Consider the following 24,892-nt stretch of genomic DNA (forward strand, 5'->3'; position numbering starts at 1 on the left):
CATGTCATCTTTTATAGTGAATTATAATTATATATTAAATCATAGTTACATGGTTAATCAAGACACTCGACTCGTAATCCGAGGATCGCGGGTTCGAATTCCCTAGCACCAAACATGCTCGTCCTTTCAGCCGTGGGGGCGTTATAATGTGACGTTCAATCCCACTATTAATTGGTAAAAGAGTAGCCCAATAATTGGCGGTAGGTGTGGATGACTTCCCTCTAGTCTTACACTCCTAAATTAGGGACGACTAGCGCAGATAGCCCTCGTGTAGCTTTGCGCGAAATTAAAAACACACCAAACTAAGCATAGTAATTCCTAATTATATAGTGCACAATAGTTATATACTCAATAATAGTTGTATATTATTCACTTATACAATGAATTGAATTATATAGTGAATTAAAGTTATTTACTAATCATAGTTGAATAGAGAATCACAGTTGTACAGTAAATCGTAGTTTTATAGTTCGATTAACTGATTGCTTGATTTGGATATACGTACAGACTCTACAAAGGCTATCTCCACTAGTATTCTCTAATTTTGAAGTAGTACACTAGTGTTGAGGCAGTTGGTCAACAGGGTGCGCTGCCAATTCTTGGTCTACTTTATTCCTTGTTTGTTTGTTTTTTTGAATTTCGCACGAAGCTACTCGATGGCTATCTGTGCTAGCCGTCCGTAATTTAGCAGCGTAAGACTAGAGAGAAGGTAGCTAGTCATCACCACCCACCTCTAACTCTTGGGCTACTCTTTTACCAACGAATAGTGGGATTGACCGTAACATTATAACTCCCCCACGGCTGAAAGGGCGAGCATGTTTGGCGCGATCCCGCGACCCTCAGATCACAAGTCGCACGCCTTAACACGCTTGGCCATGCCGGGCCATTTACTTTATTCCAGTAATGAGTTTTGACATTCACTTTTACAACGCAATCACGACTCCAAAACGAAAAGCGCAAACGTTCAGAACAGGGCGCGAACCGTGGACCATGAGATTTCCGCAATGCATCTGAAATAAAGAAACGTAACAAAATATGGGTAGAGTGACCATCCTACTAAGAAAAGATGCCATTTATTGGATCAAGTCGATTGTGTTGAAATATTTCCATAGCTCGTCATTAAACTGTGAAAAGAACTTTAAAAGTGAAGGAAATAGCACGAGCTTTCGTTAGGAAACAAAGAAATATATCACCAGTTTTTTGTTTGTTCCCAAGATTAGCACGAGCTTTCGTTAGGAAACAAAGAAATATATCACCAGTTTTTTCTTTGTTCCCAAGGTTCCAGCATGGTTAGGTGATCCGAGGGTCGTGGGTTCTAATCTCCGTCACACCAAACATGCTCGCCCTTTCAGCCGTGGGGGCATCATAATATGATGGTCAGTCCCACTATTCGTTGGTAAAAGAGTAGCCCAAGAGTTGGCGATGGGTGATGATAACTAGCTGCCTTCCCTCTAGTCTTACATTGCTAAATTAGGGACGGCTAGCGCAGATAGCCCTCGTGTAGCTTTGCACGAAATTCAAAATAAACACACAAACATTAAATCCCTGGAATAAAATCTTCTTCATCCGAAAATTACTTGAATTTTATTTACATTAATAAATTAATTCTATTGTAGCTTTTTAGGGGTAGCTCTGAGTGTTATTACTCAGAAGTCGGCTCCTAATTTAATAAACATTAAATCGCGCTATTCTTTTCGATCAAAGAGTTTCGGTAGATTAGGTGTTTGCGCGCGTGCGGGTTTCTTTTAACAAAGCCACAACGAGCTATCTGCTGTGTCCACCGAGGAAAATCGAACCCCTGGTTTTGACGTTGTAAATCCGTATATTTACCACTGTACCAGGGAAGAGCATTAGGCATTTGACATAATTAAAAGTGATTAAGAACCTATCTCGACAGAGTTCCTTCTCTACGTGATGTTTTTTTTCCTACTGGATTTGCTTGGTTTTGAATAAATACCAATTTTACTGACTCTTTCTGTGTATGTATAACAACTCAGTGAAGAATTAACATTAGATCTTCTTCCTGGAGCAGATCCTTAATAAGTCGTATAGTTTGTTTATACCAAACGAAACTTACACCGAAGCACTGCCTTGTCAGTAAGAGTTGCCAATGATATTGATGCGTTCTAGCGCCATCTTGTGCCATTATTTAAATACTTAAAATCAGACATAAAAACAATCTACGTCGTTGCTCTTGTTTTCTTTCTTTCTTTTTTTTTTACATCTGACTCGGTTTGTTTGTTTGTTTGTTTTTGAATTCCGCGCAAAATTACACGAGGGCTATCGGAACTAGCCGTTCCTAATTTAACAGTGTAAGTCAAAAGGGAAGGCAGCTAGTCATCATCATCCACCGTCAACGCTTGGACTACTCTTTCACCAACAAGTAGTGGGATTGACCGTCCCATTATAACGTCCCCACGCCTGAAAGGGTGAGCATGTGTGGTGCGACCAGAATTCGAACCCGCAACCCTCAGGTTACGAGGTCAGCGCACTAACCACTTGACCATGCCGGGCCACTGGAAATATAGAAACCGTCAAACTAGCCGCTGAGTTACCGTGGAGCATAAGTTTAATATTTTAATATTATTTAGAAATTTTTAAAATATTCAAAAATATTTCGGATGTTAACCAACAGACCTTTAAAAATTCTAAACAGTTACAGGAAAAATATGAACGTAGAATATCCAACACTTGACTACTTTAAATCTTTTAATTTTACGATGTTCTAAGAATACGCCCATCACAGAGTGTCGTTCCATTATTTTGATGACAAGTTAAAATTAACGCCTAAATATTCTCAAGCCGTAAAATTAAAATGACACGTGTAGTTCCATAGTTACATAATAAGAAATGCTTTAAGAGTGTCTAACTTATAGATTTGATGTTCGTCGAGTGAAGTAAGCAGCACGAACGTAAAGTTTACTCTTGTTACACCATAAAAAAAGCATGTTTATTACTTTTGAGTGTCATTTTCTAGAGTAAATGTTAGTCGTTTGAGTCAGTAAGTGGTGTGAACGTAAAGTTACACTATAAGAACGTGTTATTTTTAAGAGTGACAGAAAAGAGAAAATCAGATCGAATGAGATAGAATAGACTGTTTGTTCAAATTATGGGCATCCCTGCTCGCCTTATGGATAACATATCCAACGAAACCACCTATAGCGTGTTTCTGAATGGTTTATAAATTTTGAATGTAACTATGCCAGTAACATAAATAAAGGGTAAACCTATTGGAGCAGAGCATTCGTTACCAAAACATATCCCTGTCTTATACTAGCGTTATAATGAATGCTATGTTTCGTTGTATATCACTGCTATAGCTTCAGTGTGTTGAGAACGAAATATCTGGCTCTGTAGCAGTGCCTTTAGGAACACTGTTAAGAAAACGAAATATCTGGCTCTGTACCAGTGCCTTTAGAAACTATTAAAAAAAGTGAACTGTCTGGTCGCTTACTATTGTGAGAATAAAATGAATGGCAGTGAATCATTACCTATAGCAACAACATTTGGGAAATCGAAATGTTCGTGTCTGTATTACTGTCCATAACAACAGTGTTATGGTAATAAAACGTCTAGCAATGTGTCGGTGTCAATATGAATATAAACTATGAGAATAAAAGTTTTGGCAGTGAATCATTGTTTGTACCAACAATGTAATAAGAATAAAATATTAGTAACAATGTTATTAAAAACATTATTTGGCCTCAACTATCAATGCCTTAGTAACAATGTTATTAAAAAGATTATCTGGTCACCTATCATTGTATTAGTAACAATGTTATTAAAAACATTATTTGGCCTCACCTATCAATGTCTTAGTAACAATGCTATTAAAAGGATTATCTGGTCACCTATCATTATCTTAGTAACAATGTTATTAAAAAGATTATCTGTTCATCTATCAATTTCTTAGTAACATTGTTATTAAAAAGATTATCTGGTCACCCATCAACGCCTTAGTAACAATGTTGTGAAGAATATTACCTTGTCATCTATCATTTTCTTAGTAACAATGTTATTAAAAATATTACCTGGTCATCTATAAATGTCTTTGCAACAATTTTATGAAAAAGATTATCTGCTTACCTATCAATGTCTTAGTAACAATGTTATTAAAAAAATATCTATTCACCTATCAATGTCTTAGCAACAACATTATTAAAATTTATCTAGTCACCTATCAATGTCTTAGTCATCTACCTATGTCTTAGTAACAATGTTATTAAAAATATCTGGTAACCTATCAATGTCTCATTAACAATGTTGTTAAAATAATTTTCTGGTCACCTATCAATGTCTTAGCAACAATGTTATTAAAAAGATAAGGTAACCAAGTAATCTTTTTTATATTGAAAAGATTATCTGGTCACCTATCAGTGTCTCATTAATAATGTTATTAAAATTATTTTCTGATAACCTATCAATGTCATAGTAACATTGTTATTAAAAAGATTATCTGGTCACCTATCAAAGTGTTAATAACAATGATATGAATAAGATTATCTGGTCCTATCAATGTCTTAGTAACAATGTTATTAAAAACATTACCTGGTAACCTATCAGTGTTTTAGTAACAATTTTATGAAAAATATTATCTGTTCACCTATCAATGTCTCAGTAACAATACTATTAAAAGAATTATCTAGTCACCTATCAATGTGTTAGTAAAAATGTTATTAAAAGATTATCTGGCCACCTATCAATGTCTTAGTAACATTGTTATTAAAAAGATTATCTGGTTGTCTATCATTATCTTAGTAATAATGTTATGAAAAAGATAATCTGGTCATCTATCAGTGTCTTAGTAACATTGTTATGAAAAATATTATCTGATTGTCTATCAATGTATTAGTAACAATTTTATGAAAAACGTTATCTGGTCACCTAACAATGTCTTATTAACAATGTTATGAAAAAGATTATTTGGTCACCTATCAATGTGTTAATAACAATGTTATTAAAAATTATCTGGTCACCTGTCAATATCTCATTAACAATGCTATTAAAAAAATTTTCTGGTCACTTATCAAAGTCTTAGTAACAATGTTATTAAAAAGATTAGATGACCAGGTAATCTTAGGAACATTGTTATTAAAAAAATAACGTGGTCTCCTATCAATGTCTTAGCAACAATGTAATAAAAAAGATTAGGTGACCAGGTATTTTTTTTAATTAACAATGTCTTAGTAACAATTTTATGAATAAGATTATCTGGTCCTATCAATATCTTAGTAAAAATGTTATTAAAAAGATTATCTGGTCACCTATCAAAGTCTTAATAACAATGTTATGAAAAAGATTATCTGGTCACCTATCAAAGTCTTAATAACAATGTTATGAAAAAGATTATCTGGTCACTCATCAATGTCTTAGTAACAATGTTATTGAAAAGATTATCAGGTCACCTATCAATGTGTTAGTGACAATGTTATTAAAATTATCCAGTCACCTATCAATATCTCATTAACAATGTTATTAAAAAGATTTTCTGGTCACCTATGAATGTCTTAGAAACAATGTTTTTAAAAAGATTAAATGACAAGATAATGTTTTCATTAAATAACAATATCTTAGTAACATTGTTATTAAAAAGATTATCTGGTCAACAGTCAATGTCTTAGTAACAATATAATAAAACGATTTTCTGTTTGCCTATCAATGTCTTAGTAACCATTTTATGAAAAAAGATTATCTGGTCACCTATCAATCTCTGAGTAACATTGTTATTTAAAAAAAAAAATTATTTGTTCACCTATCAATGTCCAAGTAACAATGTTATTAAAGAGATTATCTGTTCACTTATGAATGTCTCAGTAACATTGTTATTGAAAAGATTATCTTTTCACCTATCAATGCCTTAGTGACATTGTTATTAAAAATTATCTTGTCACCTATTAATGTCTTAGTCACTTACCTATGTCTTAGTAATAATGTTATTAAAATAATTTTCTGGTCACCTATCAATGTCTTAGCAATAATGTTATTAAAGAGATTAGGTAACCGGGTAATCTTTTTTTTTAATTAACAATGTCTTAGTAACAACTTTATGAAAAAGATTATCTGGTCCTATCAATGTCTTAGTAAAAATGTTATTAAAAAGAATATCTGTTCACCTATCAATATACTAGTTACATTGGTATTAAAAAAATTATCTGTTCACCTATCAATGTCATAGTAACAATTTTATGAAAAAGGTTATCTTGTCATCTATCAATGTCTTAGTAACATTGTTATTAAAAAGATTATCTGGTCACCTATCAATACCTCAGTTACATTGTTATTAAAAAACTAATTTGTTCACCTATCAATATCTTATAAAATTGTTATTAAAAAGATTATCTGGTCACCTATTAATATATGTTTGTTGTTTACATAATGGCAATAATCACTGATTTACTGGCTGAATTATAAATATTGCTAACATTATAAATTTCAATCTGGAAACAGTTTGAAATGAAACACATAACAAAGTTTGTTTTTTTTTTTAATTTCGCGCAAAGCTACACGAGGGTTATCTGCACTAGTTATCTGTATTTTAGCAGTGTAAGGCTAGAAGGAAGGCAGCTAGTCATCACCATCCACCACCAACTTTTGGGCTACTTTTTCCCCAAAGAATAATGGTATTGACCGTCACATTACAACGTCCCCAAGGCTTAAGTGGCGAGCATGTTTGGTTCGACGGAGATTCGAACCCGCGATCCTCAAATTACAAGTCGAATATCTTAACGCACCTGGCCATGTCGGGCTTCATAACAAAGTTACGGGAGAATATATAAGAGTTTCTCCTTTCTTGGCATTTTCACAAAGCTGCTCGAGGACTGTCCGTACTAGCTGTACCTTATTTTAAAGTAATATATTACAGAAATGCAGCTAGCTAGTCAACACTCATTCTTGCTAACTCTTTGGCTGCTTCTTCACCAGCGAAAAGTTTGATTGACTGTGTTATGTCTGAAAGGGCGAGCATTTTCAATGACTGGGATTTGAACCAGCGGTTCGTAGATTGTGAGTCGATCACCTGAGCCACCTGGCCAATCCTAATTTGAATCTATAAGAAAATCGATTAAATTTGAAAGAGGAGAATGGGATGAATCAAGACTACTTAAAATTATAATTAACAGTTGTTAAACCTTGGCCTTCTAATAATTAATAGTTGTTGAAACCTTGACATTCTAATAATTAACAGTTGTTAAACCTTGGCCTTCTAATAATTAATAGTTGTTGAACCTTGGCCTTCTAATAATTAATAGTTGTTGAACCTTGACATTCTAATAATTAACAGTTGTTGAACCTTGGCCTTCTAATAATTAACAGTTGTTAAACCTTGGCCTTCTAATAATTAATAGTTGTCGAACCTTGACATTCTAATAATTAACAGTTGTTGAACCTTCATTCTAATAATTAACAGTTGTTGAACCTTGGCCTTCTAATAATTAATAGTTGTTGAACCTTCTAATAATTAACAGTTGTTGAACCTTGGCCTTCTAATAATTAACAGTTGTTGAACCTTGACATTCTAATAATTAACAGTTGTTGAACCTTGGCCTTCTAATAATTAACAGTTGTTAAACCTTGGCCTTCTAATAATTAACAGTTGTTAAACCTTGGCCTTCTAATAATTAATAGTTGTCGAACCTTGACATTCTAATAATTAACAGTTGTTGAACCTTCGCCTTCTAATAATTAATAGTTGTTGAACCTTGGCCTTCTAATAATTAATAGTTGTTGAACCTTGACATTCTAATAATTAACAGTTGTTGAACCTTGGCCTTCTAATAATTAACAGTTGTTAAACCTTGGCCTTCTAATAATTAACAGTTGTTGAACCTTGGCCTTCTAATAATTAACAGTTGTTAAACCTTGGCCTTCTAATAATTAATAGTTGTCGAACCTTGACATTCTAATAATTAACAGTTGTTGAACCTTCGCCTTCTAATAATTAATAGTTGTTGAACCTTGGCCTTCTAATAATTAATAGTTGTTGAACCTTGACATTCTAATAATTAACAGTTGTTGAACCTTGGCCTTCTAATAATTAACAGTTGTTAAACCTTGGCCTTCTAATAATTAATAGTTGTCGAACCTTGACATTCTAATAATTAACAGTTGTTGAACCTTCGCCTTCTAATAATTAATAGTTGTTGAACCTTGGCCTTCTAATAATTAATAGTTGTTGAACCTTGACATTCTAATAATTAACAGTTGTTAAACCTTGGCCTTCTAATAATTAATAGTTGTTGAACCTTGACATTCTAATAATTAACAGTTGTTGAACCTTGGCCTTCTAATAATTAATAGTTGTTGAACCTTGACATTCTAATAATTAACAGTTGTTGAACCTTGGCCTTCTAATAATTAACAGTTGTTGAACCTTGGCCTTCTAATAATTAATAGCTGTTGAACCTTGGCCTTCTAATAATTAATAGCTGTTGAACCTTGGCCTTCTAATAATTAATAGTTGTTGAACCTTGGCCTTCTAATAATTAATAGCTGTTGAACCTTGGCCTTCTAATAATTAATAGTTGTTGAACCTTGACATTCTAATAATTAACAGTTGTTGAGCCTTGGCCTTCTAATAATTAATAGTTGTTGAACCTTGGCCTTCTAATAATTAATAGTTGTTGAACCTTGACCTTCTAATAAATAACAATTGTTGAACCTTGACTTTCTAATAATTAACAGTTGTTGTTGTATTTTAGTGTAAAGCTACACAATGGACTATCAGCACTCTGTCTACAGCAGAGAAACAAACCCCGAATTCTCGCGTTGCAAGTCCATAAACGTAAATAATCAACGGTACAATCGAACGTAAAATATTTATCTTTAATACGTACTTGATATATTATAAATTAGCCAATAATAATCACGATTGAGGAGGGCGATTGTAGTTTGTCACACTTACGGTTAGCTTGTGTAGTTGGTTGGTTTATTTTTTAATCTCGCGCAAAGCTACTCGAGAGCTATCTGAGCTAGCCGTCCATCTTGTCATATTGATAGATTAGAGGTAAGGTAACTGATCAACATCACTCACCGCTACCTCTTGCACTACTCTTTACCATCAAATAGTGGGATTAAATTTCACATTATATAGCCCAAGCGGCTGAAAGGATGATCCCTTTCGGTGAATGGGATTCGAACCTACGACCCTCATATTGTAAGTCGAGCATACTAACCACCTGGCCATGCCAGATCATACATACAGAAATAAAGTAGTTTATTCAAAGACGGTGCTTATGAATTAGGATGTCATCGGCTATTTCTTTATCAAATAAATCATCCATTAGAGTTTAAAGACAAAACATAATAGACGATTTTATTATCCACAAATGTTCACAATGAAAACCTTGTAAAATAAAAAGAAGTGAAAGAGTTGGTAGGACTTCCACAAAGACACTTTTAATACACTTAGTAATAAAACTGTATTGATCTTAAAACTAGAATTATTTAAAGAATTTTATCAAACCATGGAAAAACTTATAACAAAACCAAAACGTTAAAATTTAAAGGAATGTTCAGACGACATCATTAAACAATATTACAAACTTTATCAAGCAAAATTAATTTTATATTTGATGAGGCACAAACTTTCAATGGACTAGAACTAAAATTATAGAATGAGTCTGAATTTGAGTTTTTTTTATTCAAGTACAAACATTAATCTCTTGAGCGATGTGAGATCTAATTACAGCCGCGGCTATTACAGATTTCCTTCTGTTTTTAGCTTATTTGTTTGTATTTTCTTAGCACATCCACTCCAATAGTAATATCAATTGCAATCTTCTTAATAAACGTAAAAAATATGACTCAATATTCTTACCGCTACATTAGTTTATTCTTATCTGTACTTACGGAGAAAAATTACTGAATTACACTTGTTTCCTTTGACATCGCCCAGAATGCATAACAATAAGACGTAGGTCAATAGATTGTGGAACATATGTGAACATGAATAGTTTATGTGATCCTGTTTTCAATTAACTCACATGAAAAGAAAAGTACAAGGAAGCAGTCTGTTTCTGCGCCTATGTTAAACTCATATTTTCTGTTACAATAAACTCCTCCTTATTGTAGCTTTTAAAACAGCAGGTTTTTTGAGGTATTTTCAACTATGAATCGTGGAAAGAAGATACAGGGATACAGATGTAGCTATAGGAAAACAAATATGTAGCTACAGAAGATAAAACTGTCCTTATAGATGGAAACATCCATAGCTACAGGTGAGAAAAGCTGTGGTTACATGTGACAAGAACTGTAGCTACAAATGAGAAAAGCTGTGGTTACATGTAACTAGAACTGTAGCTACAAGTGAGAAAAGTTGTGGTTACATATGAAAGAACTGCAGCTACAGGTAAGAAAGGCTGTGATTACATGTGACAAGAACTGGAGGTACAAATGAGAAAAGCTGTGGTTACATATGAAAGAACTGCAGCTACAGGTGGGAAAGGCTGTGATTACATGTGACAAGAACTGTAGCTACAGGTAAGAAAGGCTGTGATTACATGTAACAATAACTGGAGGTACAAATGAGAAAATCTGTGGTTACATGTAACTAGAACTGTAGCTACAGGTGAGAAAAGTTGTGGTTACATATAACAAGAACTCTAGCTACAAATAAGAAAATCTGTGGTTACATGTAACTAGAACTGTAGCTACAGGTGAGAAAAGTTGTGGTTACATATGAAAGAACTGTAGCTACAGATAAGAAAATCTGTGGTTACATGTGACAAGAACTGGAGCTACAAATGAGAAAAGCTGTGGTTACATGTAACTAGAACTGTAGCTACAGGTAAGAAAATCTGTGGTTACATGTGACAAGAACTGTAAGTTATTTAAGTGCAAGGTGAACTAAAACTAGTTCCACGTTCTTTTTGTGACTCTGATGACTGAAACACGTGTCTCGAGAAACACTCGTGCAACGAAACGTACTGTTGAAACCACAGGAACGAATATCGTAATAAAATTATTCTTACTATTTTCAGGCTTTCTAACAAAACTGTAGTTTGGGAGATTTTAAAAACTGGGATTAAACCTACCCTTTAAATTCATACCCATATTTCACAATCAGAATATTGACTGTTTAATAAAGCATGTTTGTAACTAATGAAAATGTCTAATGCATTAAGTAACTGATAGGAATTATTCAACGGAACGTATTGTAATCTGTACTGAACTAATTTGAAATTTGTTTTCCTTTTACTTCTATCTGAGAACAGTACCATATTTTTCTGTGCTTCTGTTTTTGCGTCTCGAACGCACGAAGCACAATTTGTATTATTAATAGCATTTTTTTCAGTAATTCTATTATCATTCTGTATTTTTCTATAGTTTCAATACACATCACCAAAGAAATATTTTATAACGTACTGGCTAATGTATTGTTTCACTGATCTTGTCTTTTAAAATACGTTAACAAAAATCGACATCGATAGCAAACAAGTGTTTTAGATTTGCCCTACAACCATCCATGTTTTTAAATGCTGAACGAAGCCTATATTCAGAAATAAATATAACTTCGTGTTACGTCTGCTCTACTCAACAAATTACTGAAAACCGTGTTGCTCAATAAATTGCCTCAAAAATATTTAATTTCTTTAAAGTTAAAGTAATGATCATTTTTTTATCAAAAGTTATTAACTACAAGACAGCAACTCAGTTGATTGAGCGTAAGTGATATGTGAAGGCTACAACTTTCTCAATTATAAGACGGGCCTATACGATGAATAATATAATACGTATTGAAAGAAATAAAAAATATTTTGAAAAGATAATTAAATGAACCAAAATTACTCAAAATAACGTACTTTATTTGTTTCTAAGACGTATTATCCTTCTCCAAACAACGTGGGATATTTTAGTTAGTAATAGAAACACCGTCTTCTCTCGAAGCATTATGTCTATAAAACCATATATTTTAGTTGCTCTAGGTAGAAACTGTACTTCTGTGTACTACGTACACAAAGAAAGGTATTTTAATAATTCCTGTAAAAATGTTCTTTTTCTGCAGCGCCATCTACATAAAATAATATATTTTACTTACCCCTGGTAAAGTCTTCTGTTCATGAAGAGCCATCTGCGCTTGAATTGCGCTGTCTCTGGTACAGTAGGTTAAAAAGGCACAGCCTGGAAGATAACCATATAATCTTATTATAGCAGCATAAGACCGAAGCATAAACATAAATATCGCTATAATTTATTATATTAAACCCCACTAATAAACATAAATAGCACTATAATTTATTATACTTAACCTTACTAATAAACATAAACAGCACTATAATTTATTATACTTAACCCTATTAATAAACATAAATAGCACTATAATTTATTATATTAAACCCTACTAATAAACATAAATAGCACTATAATTTATTATACTTAACCCTACTAATAAACATAAGTAGCGCTATAATTTATTATATTAAACCCTACTAATAAACATAAATAGTACTATAACTTATTATACTTAACCCTACTAATAAACATAAATAGCACTATAATTTATTATACTTAACCCTACTAATAAACATAAATAGCATTATACGTTATTGTACTTAACCCTACTAATAAACATAAATAGGTACTATAATTTATTATACTTAACCCTACTAATAAATATAAATAGCACTATAATTAATTATACTTAACCCTACTAATAAACATAAATAGCACTATAATTTATTATACTTAACCCTACTAATAAACATAAATAGCACTATAATTTATTATGCTTAACCCTACTAATAAGCATAACTAGCACTATAATTTATTATACTTAATCCTACTAATAAACATAAATAGCACTATAATTTATTATACTTAACCCTACTAATAAACATAAATAGCACTATAATTTATTATACTTAATCCTACTAATAAACATAAATAGCACTATAATTTATTATACTTAACCCTACTAATAAACATAAATAGCACTATAATTTAACGTGATCAGCACTTTGGTTATAAATTTAGTAACTGTTTTTTAGTTGGTTACATGTCTAGTTACTACAAACGACTAATAATACATTATTACGGCTAATTTGTGAACTCAGGTATATAGTAAATATACTATATAGTATATTTAGTATACTAAATATAGTAAACTGGTGTATACACATATAATTTTCTATCAGACTTTTGATCGTGAAAGGCAATTCTGACTTTTCTAATGAAATACACTTTTGGTGTTTTTAGGTGGATTAAAAGAAAAAATATTTCTCACGTTCATGTGATTTTTAAAACGGACTGTAGGTGTTTTTTATGAATAAGATATTGTGGTTAAGTTTACACGTCATCTGCTAGTATGGTGCATAGTGTACTACAATAAAACCTGATCCCATTTCTATTAAAACGAATCAAGTAAACTTTCTGTGACTATAACTGAACACAAAGTAGATAAATAATTTTGTATTTGTCGTATCGAAAGCACATTATATGGATAGTCAAGGCTTAGCTCATGTAAACTTTGTTTTAAATTAGAAGTAGTTACTACATTCATGTTTATAGAGAATACTAACATTAAAAGTTATGTAAAATAAAACCAAACCAAAAGTAAGAACTACGTTAAAAACAGGAAATTCAAACCTCTGACTAATATTAGTTTGTTATAAACAAAAAAAGGCCAAAACAAAAATAAGATCGCACGCGCCAACTGAAAGGAACCCAGGGTCCAGGCTATAATGAGAAATATAAAATTAACCCTAGGTTTTGGAGATGGATGAAAGTAGAACACAGCCTGCGGTGGGGATACACCGTCTATCAGTCTGTTTCTCATAAAGAAATAAAATAAATAAAAGAATAAAATAAATTGAAATTAAAATAATAAAAATTAGAAATAGTAGAGGAAGATGTAGGTACTCAAGCCCAGAACGTCCCACGTCTATATCACAGAGTATCACAATACTCTGCGCATGTGTGGAGTCATGAAATATACTTTTTTTTTTAGTTCAATTGCTTGAGTACAGCTATTGACGTCATAAAATGTACTAAACATGCGCGTGCAGAATCCATTCATTCCGTCGTAAATATCAGATATAATAAACACATTAGTGAGTTCCGCTTAGAGGCAAGTGTTTGTTCTACTGCGACATCATTCCATCTAATGACAATGACATTGGTCATCAGTTTCAAGCACACAAAACTAACTACTTCATTTTAGAAATAACGTTAATTGTCCAATTTGAGTTGCAGGACGTAAAGTAAAAAAATAAAATAAAATTACAGCTGAATTATGAACCTAAAGACAGCTTATGTGTACGTCGATTAAAGTGTCACGTCAGAATACTTTATGGTACAAGTGTAGTCGTTTCTAATTTTAAGCTACAAACATGATGGAGGGCAGCAGGTAACTAGTTCTCGATGATACAAAACTGAATAACAAATGTCATTGTTATAATCTGCCCACAACTCAACGCTACACATCAGTTTAGAGTGGACTCTTAGACAATGTCAAGACACATGTCGTATGTATGCTGCTTTATAAATTATTTTCGCGCTCACTAGCCTTGTAGTGTTAACGCTGTACTTGCGAGAGTGGTGTGTATAAAAAAATGAAAAACATAAACAGTATTCTGAACCATCAACATATGCAGAACCAGAATCAAATACCTGATATGAAGGTTCTATGTAGAGTAGACAAGGACCAGAATAAGGTCTCATATAAATAGTTTCTATGTACATTAGACAAGGACAAAAATGAAGCTTGGATAACTAGGTTCTACGTAGAGAGCACAAGACTAGAATAAAGTCCCTGATAAGTTGGTTCTAGGAAGAGTAGACAACAACCAGAATACATTCTCAAAAAAAGTAGGTTCTATGTAAAGTGCACAAGGATCAGAATGAGGCCTCAGATAATTAGATTCTATGCAGAGTACACAAGGGCCAGAAAGAAGTATCACATAAGTAGGCTCTATGTAGAGTGCACAAGAGTCAAAAGGAAGTGTCTCATAAGCAGATTCTACGTAGAGTAGACAAGAACCAGAATAAAGTCTCACATAATAAGGTTCTATGTAGAGTAAACAACGGCCAGAATCAAGTCTCTAATAAGTAGGTTCTGTGTAGAGTAGACAAGAGACAGAATAAGCTCTCAGATAAGTAGGAACTATGCAGAGTAGAGAAGGGCCAGAATGAACTTTCTGATAAGTAGGTTCTCTATAAAGTAGACAAGAGCCAGAATGAAGAGTCTGATAAGGAGGTTCTGTTTAGAGTAGACAACTACCGGAATAAAATCTCTGATAAGCAGGTTCTATGTAGACCCAGAATCAAGTCTCAGACAAGTAAGTTATAGAAAGAGTACACGAGAACCAGAATAAAGTATCCGATAAGCAGGGTCCATATGGCATAGAAAAGAACAAGAACGAATTCTCTGATAAGTATGTTTTACATAGAGAAGACAAGTCCCAGGATCAAGTCTCAGATAAGCAGGTTCTAGGTACAGTACACAATGACTAGAATGAGGTCTCACATAAGTAGGTACTATATACAGTAGACAAGGCCAGAATAAAGTTTCAGATAACTAGATTCTATGTACAGTAGACAAGGGCCAGAATAGAGTCTCAGATAAATAGGTTCAATGTAGAGTAGACAACGGCCAGAATAAAGTCTCATATAAGTAGGTTCTGTGTAGAGTAGACAAGAACCACAATAAAGTCTACTTATAATGAGGTTATATTTAAAGTAGATAGGACTAGAATGAATTTTCAGATAAATAGGTTCTATGTACAGTAGTCAAGAACCAGAATAAAGTGTCTGATAAACTGGTTCTAACTATAGTAGTGAACGGCTAGAATGAGGTCTCTGATAAGTCGGTTCTAGGTAGAGTAAACAAGGGCCAGAATGATGTCTCAGGTAAATAGGGTCCATGTATAGTACACAAGGGCCAGAATGATGTCTCAGATAAATAGGGTCCATGTATAGTACACAAGGGCCAGAATGAAGTCTTTGATAACCAGGTTCTATGAAGAGTAGGCAAAGACCAGAATGAAGTCTCAGATAAGAAGAGTCTATGTAGAGTAGACAAGGGCCAGAATGAGGACTCAGATCAGTAGGCTGTATGTGAAGTACACAAGAACCAGAATAAAGTGTCTGATAAACTGGTTCTAACTATAGTAGTGAACGGCTAGAATGAGGTCTCTGATAAGTCGGTTCTAGGTAGAGTAAACAAGGGCCAGAATGATGTCTCAGGTAAATAGGGTCCATGTATAGTACACAAGGGCCAGAATGATGTCTCAGATAAATAGGGTCCATGTATAGTACACAAGGGCCAGAATGAAGTCTTTGATAACCAGGTTCTATGAAGAGTAGGCAAAGACCAGAATGAAGTCTCAGATAAGAAGAGTCTATGTAGAGTAGACAAGGGCCAGAATGAGGACTCAGATCAGTAGGCTGTATGTGAAGTACACAAGGACCAGAATGAAGTTTCTGATAAGTAGGTTCTATGTGAGGTAGACATGGCCAGGAGGAGATCTCAGGTAAGTAGGATCTATTTAGAGCAGACATATAGCCAGATTTAACTCTCCAATATGCAGTTTTTATGTGGAATAGACAAGGGCTAAAATGAAGTCTCAGAAAACTAAATTCTATGTAGAGTAGACAAGGGCCAGAATGAGTACTATAATAAGCAAGTTCTATCTAGAGTAAGCATGAATCAGAGTGAAGTCTCTGATAAGTAGGTTCTATCTAGAGTACGCAATAGCCACAATGAAGTATCGGATACGGAATTTCTATGTAGACTACACAATGTCCAGAATGATGTTTCTGATAAGGAGGTTCCATGTAGAGTAAACAAGGAGAAGAATAATGTCTCCGATGACCAGGTTCTATACAGAGTAGACGAGAACCAGAATAAAGTCTCTGATAAGGAGGTTCTATGTGGAGTAGAAAAGGAGAATAATGATGTATCAGATAAGTTGGATCTTTGTCGAGTAGCCAAAGACCAGAATGTAGTTTCTCATAAGCAGGTTCATTAAAAGGTATACACGGACCAAAGTGATGTCTCTGGTAAGAGTAGACAAGAACCAGAACGAAATCTCTGATAAGCAAGTTCTATGTAGAGTAGTCAAGGACCAGAATGAGGTCTCAAGTAAGTAAATTTTATGTAATGTAGACAAAAGCCAGAATGAAGTCTCTGATAAGTAGGTTCTATGTATAGTAGACAAAAGCCAGAATGAAGTATCTCTTAAGCAGGTTCTATGTAGAGTAGACAAGAAGTAAGAATGAATTCTCAGATAAGTAGGTTTTATATAGAGTAGACAAGGACCACAATGAAGTCTATGATAAGCAGGTTCTATGTAGATCAGACAAGGGCCAGAATTAAGTCTCATATAAGTAGATTCAATGTAGAGTAGAGAAGAACCAGAATGAAGTCTCTGATAAACAGATTCTATGTAGGGTAGACAAGGGCTAGAATGAAGTGTCATATAAGTAGTTTCTATGTAGGGTATGTAAGAACCAGAATAAAGTCTCTGATAAGCAGATTCTATGTAGGGTAGACAAGGGCTAGAATGAAGTGTCATATAAGTAGTTTCTATGTAGAGTAGAGAAGAACCAGAATGAAGTCTTTGATAAACAGATTCTATGTAGGGTAGACAAGGGCTAGAATGAAGTGTCATATAAGTAGTTTCTATGTAGGGTATGTAAGAACCAGAATAAAGTCTCTGATAAGCAGATTCTACGTACAATACAAAAGAACAAGAAAGTTGAAAGATAGTTGCCACAAGCTCTTTAAAGTTTGATAATATATACGAATGAAGTGTTCAGAAGATGCTGAAATACTTGGAACAAAGTGTTTAAAGTTTAATGATACATACAATGTAATGTTCTGAAGATGTTAAAAGACACTTGGCGCAAAATGTTTAAAGTTTAATAATACATACCATGTAATGTTCTGAAGATGTTAAAAGACACTTGGCGCAAAATGTTTAAAGTTTAATAATACATACAATCTAGTGTTAAAAGACACTTGGCACAAAATTTTTATAGTTTAATAATATATAGAATGTAGTGTTCTATAGATGTTTAAAGACACTTCACGCAATACGTTTAAAGAAAATTAATTATTTTAAACCCACGGTGCCCAACATGATCGCCACTCGTCACATAATTATAAGAACACAGTTAAATCTTTGTTTTATGTGTGACGTAATCTAATTTTAGCGATTATGGAAAACAAAATGTTGGACACTTCTGACTTAGGCAGCCCACAATGTTAAAATACACGTCGGTTCAAGAAGTCTTTATAGAAACGAATAAAATCCTTTTGACCCGAGTGTTTTCGAAAAGTTGACCCATTTTTTTCAGGGGCAAATTCCCAATTTGATCCTAAAGAAGAAAGGTCCACCTTTCGAAAACACTCGGGTAATAGGATTTTTATTCATTTTGCACTTAAAACAATATTGTGCCCTTTTGAGGAAGCTGAAAAACACGTCATATAAAAGCATATCTCAAGATTGTTTGTTTGTTTGCTTTTGAATTTCACACAAAGCTACTCGAGGGCTATCTGTGCTATCCGTCCCTAAGTTAGCAGTGTAAGACTAGAGGGAAGGTAACTAGTCATCACCACCCACCGCCACCTCTTGGGCTACTCTTTTACCAACGATTAGTGGGATTGACCGTAACATTATAACGCCCCCACGGCTGAAAGGGCGAGCATGTTTGGGGCGACGGGGATGCGAACTCGCGACCCTCAGATTACGAGTCACACGTCTTAACACGCTTGGCCATGCCGGGCCCCATATCTAAAGAAAATTATTATTAACTCAGAAATTTATTGGTCTTCCAGAGATGCTGAAAGGCAAGTTCTGGGACACTGACTGAAATAAAATTATTTAACTTTCATAAGGCACTTTATCAAAATGTACCATCCGTGCTAGTTAAGAGAGAATAAAAGAAATATGGTTTTAACGCAACATCTATAGGTGCACAAAGCACCTACGTACGTTGGTAGTCAGACGAAGGTGTAAGATTCATGATAAAAGTATGACACAAAGAAACAATTCATGAAACAGTGATGAAGTTTTGATTTGTGCGCTAACAATAGTACCGTTCAACTCTTTCAAATTTTACTGTTCATTACATTTATGATGTCCTGAATACTTATTACATTCTTAAGCCTCATCAACGATAACTGCCACTGACACGTGGCGACCTCATGGTAGAGACATATTACATTATTATTATCATTAATTACTACTGATGTTTTTACTATATTCTCTTGGTATATAATCCAAAAAAATGAGCTTTCCTCGAGTTATGAAGTTTTAAAATTACTTTAGTTTCAGAAAATGTTTAATTAATTGACAGATATTGTAATATGAGCTAATTTACCATAAATAGACTCGTAATTTCCAGTAGTAATAACTGGTCAGAGTTTTCCCCTGGTTCGTTTCTGATGCGATGGTGATTTTATCTTTCTTCGACGTAATCTGTTTATAAACATCTCGTTTTATTCTACTGAATGGTATAGTCTAGTGGTGAGGTCGCTCGACTTATAACCCGCGGGCCTCGTATCAAAACACTTGTCTCAACATGTTTGTCATGTGAGTTTGTGATGGGTGGTGACTAGCTACTTTCTCTCCTGTCTTTATCTTCAAAATTTTGACGGTTATCGCAGGTAGCCTTCGAGTGGATTTGGGAGAAGTTCAACAGACAGACAAAATCTAATGGGCGTTTTATTCTCTCAACACTGGAAAATATAATATTTTTAATAACTAAACTCACATGAAGATGTGACCAAAATGTGAATAAAAGTGGGCTTTACAAAAGTCTCAGAGATCAAACCTTTTGTTTGTTTGTTTGTTTTAATGATAATGAAATAACATTACTTACGTTTAAAACAACGAATCGGTAAAACACTTCAAATATCTTCTTCATTACATTACTTCCAACTCCTGCTTTCTAACTTTAGTTCTCATTAACTCCTCGAAAATATTAGTTGGTTAGGTTTAGTTTTTTTCTAAGCGCAAAAGTACACAATGGGCTGTCTGCACCCTGCCTGCCATTCGTATCAAAACCTAACCTTCGGCGTCGTAAGCCTGCAGTCTTACTTCTGTGAGCCACTGGGAGGCGAGCACTAATTAGTTATGGTGTTAACATAGAAAAATAAAATAAATAAACGAAACTATTAGCTGATAACAAACAGTAGTTACATCTCCACGAACTTTTATAGTTTGGGAAGCAAGTTTAGTTATCAGCTTGTTATCTAAAAGTCTAAATTTTCTCTGTTGTCCACTAAACGAGAGATAATTGTTAGCGAAAACTTATTTATTTTTAACTAGCATAACAAGAGACGCGTGGTCTCAGAGAGGGTAGTTAACTAAATCACCTAGGTAATAAATTGCCTACTTCTAGGCAACGGTAAAGAACCCTTAACTATTTAGAGTAGTACTTTACTTCCGAAACTGCTCGCTCTTACTTTAAAAAGACTTAAAAGAGAATGACTGTTGTATTACAGAGATAATTTATTCATTGCTTAAATATTATAAGTCAGTTTTATTCACTTTCACACAAAGTAAAAACGCACGCATAGCGTTCCTAGGTGCTGGAAACTGTATATTTTAAGCAGTAATAAATACCAGTAATGCCCTAATGTCATATTTATACAAAGACACGGCGTGTGCTCTACGCAATAAATTCATATCCGGGAATTTGAAGCACACTACGTCATGATTATTTCACGAATAAAAACAGCAGTGTTGTTTAGTGTGTGTTTTTTTAAGGTGTCGAACTGTTATAGAGTACAAAATACGGTGTCCCCTGGTGGGAAAACGGAAAGTCTGCTGACTGCCAAAATCCAGGTTTCGATTCCCTGCGATGGACACAGCAGATTGCCCAATGTGGCTTTGCTCTAAGAAAATAAATTAACAAACAAGACAAACGTTAAGCCAACATTAGTTCACTATCGGTTCTTGCGGAGAGCAGTAACAATACCGAATTAAATCTTTAAATACTTAGAAATTACTGACTTATTAAATATATTATCACGACAATAATCAGAAGTATAGAAAACACTGAATGTATATCTAGTGTGGCTTAAAATGTTCTGAAGTGGGTCCATCATATGTTTCGTTAAATAGAGATGCTCGCGCAGTGAAAAAAAATATCACGTTGATTGCTCTGTATGTTTTCTATTCCGTCCAGGAATTAGACATAAATATATCTTTTATATATGTTTACTTGTAATCTGTCCAGGTGTAGGATCTACATTTGCCCTATACACGTGTATGTCTCGGAATCTGTTCAGGACTTGGTTGCTTTCGAATTTCGCGCAAAGCTACTCGAAGGCTATCTGCGCAAGCCGTCCCTAATTTAGCAGTGTAAGACTAGAGGGAAGGCAGCTAGTCATCACCACCCACCTCCAACTCTTGGGCTACTCTTTTACCAACGAATAGTGGGATTGATCGTTACATTATAACGCCGCCACGGCTGAGAGGGCGAGCATGTTTGGCGCGACGGGGATGCGAACCCGCGACCCTGGAATTACGAGTCGAATGCCTTAACACGCTTAGTCTCTTCAGGACTTGGACGTAAACGTATTAACCATGTAAGGATTCAAAATCACCAGTGCATGTTAAAAATAATTCACCTTAAGAGCATCACGAAACGAGGAAGGGTTTCCCCCTTGATGCTTGAAAACCCAGACTTGTGGGGAATTCCCTTGTAAACAATAAAAAAATAGACACAACTGATATCTTTATTCAGCGCGCGAAAACGCTCATATGCACGCGCAGGGCGAGACGTTTTCACGATTAAGAGCAACAAAATGTTTTGTTTTGTTTTTAACTTGCTTCTTTCGCTTGATTGGGAGTCAAATAACAATCAAAAGGTGAAATATACTAATACGGTGATGTTATACGTTTACAAAATTACTAGATATAAATTTTTTTTTTTACCTTTGTGGATGCCTGTATACTTGTCTTTTAATACTGTCAACTCGAAGATTTTTCCAAACTGGTCAAACAAAGGTTTCAGGTCGTTTTCGTCAAGGTTGCGAGGAATCTGTCCTATGAACAGTTTAACAGCGTCGTGGTCCTTAACTGGTATGACAGATTCGTAATAATTCTGTACCTTGTGGAAACGAGTGACGGGTTCTAACACTTCTCGCACTCCGTTGTGTAGTGTCGCCATGTTGGACACCACGCATTCTGCTCTTCGCTGTCTGGCACGCTCTTATTCCGCGCTCCTTTACGCATGCGCTATCTAGAAAGATATAACGTTAGCCAGTGTTAGTCATCGTTGAAGGTGTTAGTCAATGTCCGTTCGGTTTGGTTTGAATGTTTTGCTACATTTTTTTAGGTTTTTTTCACTTTTACCTTTCAAAATGTTATGAAATATTCCTTCAATAGTTCTAAGGAAACACGCTAGGGTGTGCTAAACGTCTTTTCTAAAAAAAATCAATAAAATATATACACATTTCACACATTCCATCACAAACTGTTGCATGTTCAGTGTTTCACTTTTAAATTTTTCACATGGTTTTCCTTTTGGTGATTTCACATATCAAACTAAAGAGGAAACTTTTCTAATGAAATTTCAGTTAGAAAAAAAAAAAACAGTGACAGGCTTTTCCTTATAGAGAACAATTAATAAATCTGTGCTTATCTATATAGCTTTTCACTATCCTTTCAAGAAAGTAAGATAAAAAAACAACTTTTCCGATGACAGAGGTCAGGCTGGACTTCCGCTTCAGAAGATACTTTGCGTCATCTGTCATGCACGCGCTCAAACAATACAAAGCAGATAGTGGAAAGTAACCTGTTTATTCTTTTTCTGAAATCTAATTAATAATTTATATTCACTTTTGTAGATTAATAATTAACTAATAATTAGACTTAAGAGATCGGATTAGGACGTGACTGGTTGAAGTGGAACTTTAGGCAAAACATACATAGTTGGTTCAAGAACTTTAACGAACTTTTGAATGAAGGAAAGAAGACGTTTTGGCTTCTGTACTACAGACTTCTTCGTTTACACTAGAAACGTAAATTTCACGGTTTTTTTTTCTAATAAAATGTACTCGTGTTCCACTAGTAGTCTTGTGAGTCTCGTGTTTGAAACCCGGCACCGGAACATGCTCGCTTTTCCCGCCAATGGGGTGTTGTAATGTGATGGTCATTTCCACTATTCGTTGACACACAGTAGCTCCATGGTTAACGATGGGTGCTACTGGCCAGTTGCCCTCCCTCTAGTCAATAGTTCAAAATTAGAAACGGTGACAGATAGGCTTAGCAGCTCAGTAAAGAAACTCATAACCCCTTCTCGCTAGCTCACCAGCTCAGTAGTACGTATGAGAGCTCACGCAGCTAAACGTAAGGTTTTTGATACTCGTGGTGAGCGCAGAACAAATGGTCTCTTGTATAGTGTTGTGTTTACCATCAGCAAATCAGTTTGTTGCAGAATATGTACGCCTGTTCTGTGGTCTGACTTGCTTGACAGTTACCAAAAAATACAGATTAAAAATCGAATTTGTCAGATTATATTAATTGATCTTTATCATTTAACGACTTCCCTTTGGTTGAGCGGTAATTTTAGATACTTACAACGTATAAATCCGAGGTTCGATTCAGTTGGTAGACAGAGCGCATGCAGCATAACGTATAGCTTCGAACTTTGAAAGAAAAAAGCTATAAATCGATTACCTCACCACAACTTCCTGTGTATTTCCAACAAGATTTCAATTTTAGACAGTTACTACTGTCCGCTGCGTCATTATGCGGACTTATAACGCTAGAACTTAGGTTTCGACAGAGGACAGACGACCCATTGTGTAAGTTTTACGCTTAATTATAAACGAACAGTTTATACTTGTTTTTCTGGTGTTCTTTTTTTCTTATATTTTTATTTATTTCTCCTGTTTGACTTCTTCCGATCCATCAGTTCCCCGGTACGACCAGCGGTAAGTTTACAGACTTGCAACGCTAACATCTGAGGTTCAATTCCTCGCGGTCAGATAGTCCAGCGGAAAAAACAAATTAATCCACCTAAGGAATACCATCAACATATTACTGCTAGAAATAAATGGCGACCTTAGAACCCCAAAATGTCGTGTTTATTTAATTAGACACTTAACGTTTCGCTCTACAGTTTCTTCAGGAGCGTTCACTAAAACATAAACCGAAATTTACAGTACATTTTTGAAGCTTTGTACTAAAACACAAACCGAAACGTTGAGTGTCTAATAAAATAAATACAACATTCAGGTACTATAAAGCCGTTTATTTGTAGTGTTAATTATACATCAGTGTGAACTACCGAAATTAAACGAGTTCCATCATGCTGTTAGCTATCTGATCTTTCTGCCAGTGACTTTGTACACTAAACAAGGATAAGTCATTCAGTTATTTTCTCTGTTTATTAAGACTTTCACGATATTACTAAAATATAATGTAGCATACCACATCAAAAACGTTCCACAAAATCTAGTTTAGTTCCTTCGGCATTCTCCTTTATTAATTAATTAATTAAATATTATTAGTTCGTTAAATTTGATGATCCCAAACAACGCAATAAACCGTTGTAGTACTCAAAAGTAAACGTTGTTAGGCATTATACAGTTGTGGAGTGTATAGTGTATTAAACGTATGTGTCTAGAACTACGTTGCAAAGTAGAAAACTTACAACAAAACACAACATTCCAGTAAACACCAAATTTATTCAAAAGCCAGGTGCAAAATTAAATTTCATACTAAGTAAAAACTACACTGACAAACACCACACCAACATTATTTACAAAATATAATGCAACAACTGCCACGATTTCTATATTGGAGAAACCAGTAGAAAAATGGAAACCAGATTCAAAGAACACAAAAAGTCACCTTCACACGTTTTCTAACACTGCAAATCAAATAAACACAACATAACCATAGAAAACAATCAAATATTAAATAAAGAAACAAAC

The 24,892-nt window shown here is 34.3% G+C and overlaps 1 protein-coding gene across 1 annotated transcript; it reads right to left on the minus strand.

The window, feature by feature from the left end:
* Nucleotides 1–6,499: 6,499 nt before the first annotated feature.
* On the minus strand, nucleotides 6,500–22,164 carry LOC143239373 (CUGBP Elav-like family member 4). Its single transcript, XM_076480374.1, has 3 exons — nucleotides 21,885–22,164; nucleotides 12,035–12,117; nucleotides 6,500–7,045 (listed from the first exon to the last, which is right to left on the minus strand). The coding sequence occupies exons 1-3, from the start codon at nucleotides 22,117–22,119 to the stop codon at nucleotides 6,875–6,877; spliced, it is 489 nt and encodes a 162-aa protein (XP_076336489.1). The 5' UTR covers nucleotides 22,120–22,164; the 3' UTR covers nucleotides 6,500–6,874.
* Between the last annotated feature and the right edge of the window lie 2,728 nt (nucleotides 22,165–24,892).

The sequence above is a fragment of the Tachypleus tridentatus genome, chromosome 13 (genome assembly GCF_004210375.1).
Source record: "Tachypleus tridentatus isolate NWPU-2018 chromosome 13, ASM421037v1, whole genome shotgun sequence".
Classification (NCBI taxonomy): Eukaryota; Metazoa; Arthropoda; class Merostomata; order Xiphosura; family Limulidae; genus Tachypleus; species Tachypleus tridentatus.

What these genes read in the sequence shown, in the direction of transcription:
- LOC143239373 (XM_076480374.1), bottom strand. Translation starts at nt 22,119, where the DNA reads ATGGCGACACTACACAACGGAGTGCGAGAAGTGTTAGAACCCGTCACT. An exon ending in GTATACAGGCATCCACAAAG is followed by an intron (nt 12,118 to 21,884) that starts GTAAAAAAAAAA and finishes GTTATCTTCCAG; the next exon opens with GCTGTGCCTTTTTAACCTAC. An exon ending in AACAGAAGACTTTACCAGGG is followed by an intron (nt 7,046 to 12,034) that starts GTAAGTAAAATA and finishes ATTTTCTTATAG; the next exon opens with ATTCAAATTAGGATTGGCCA.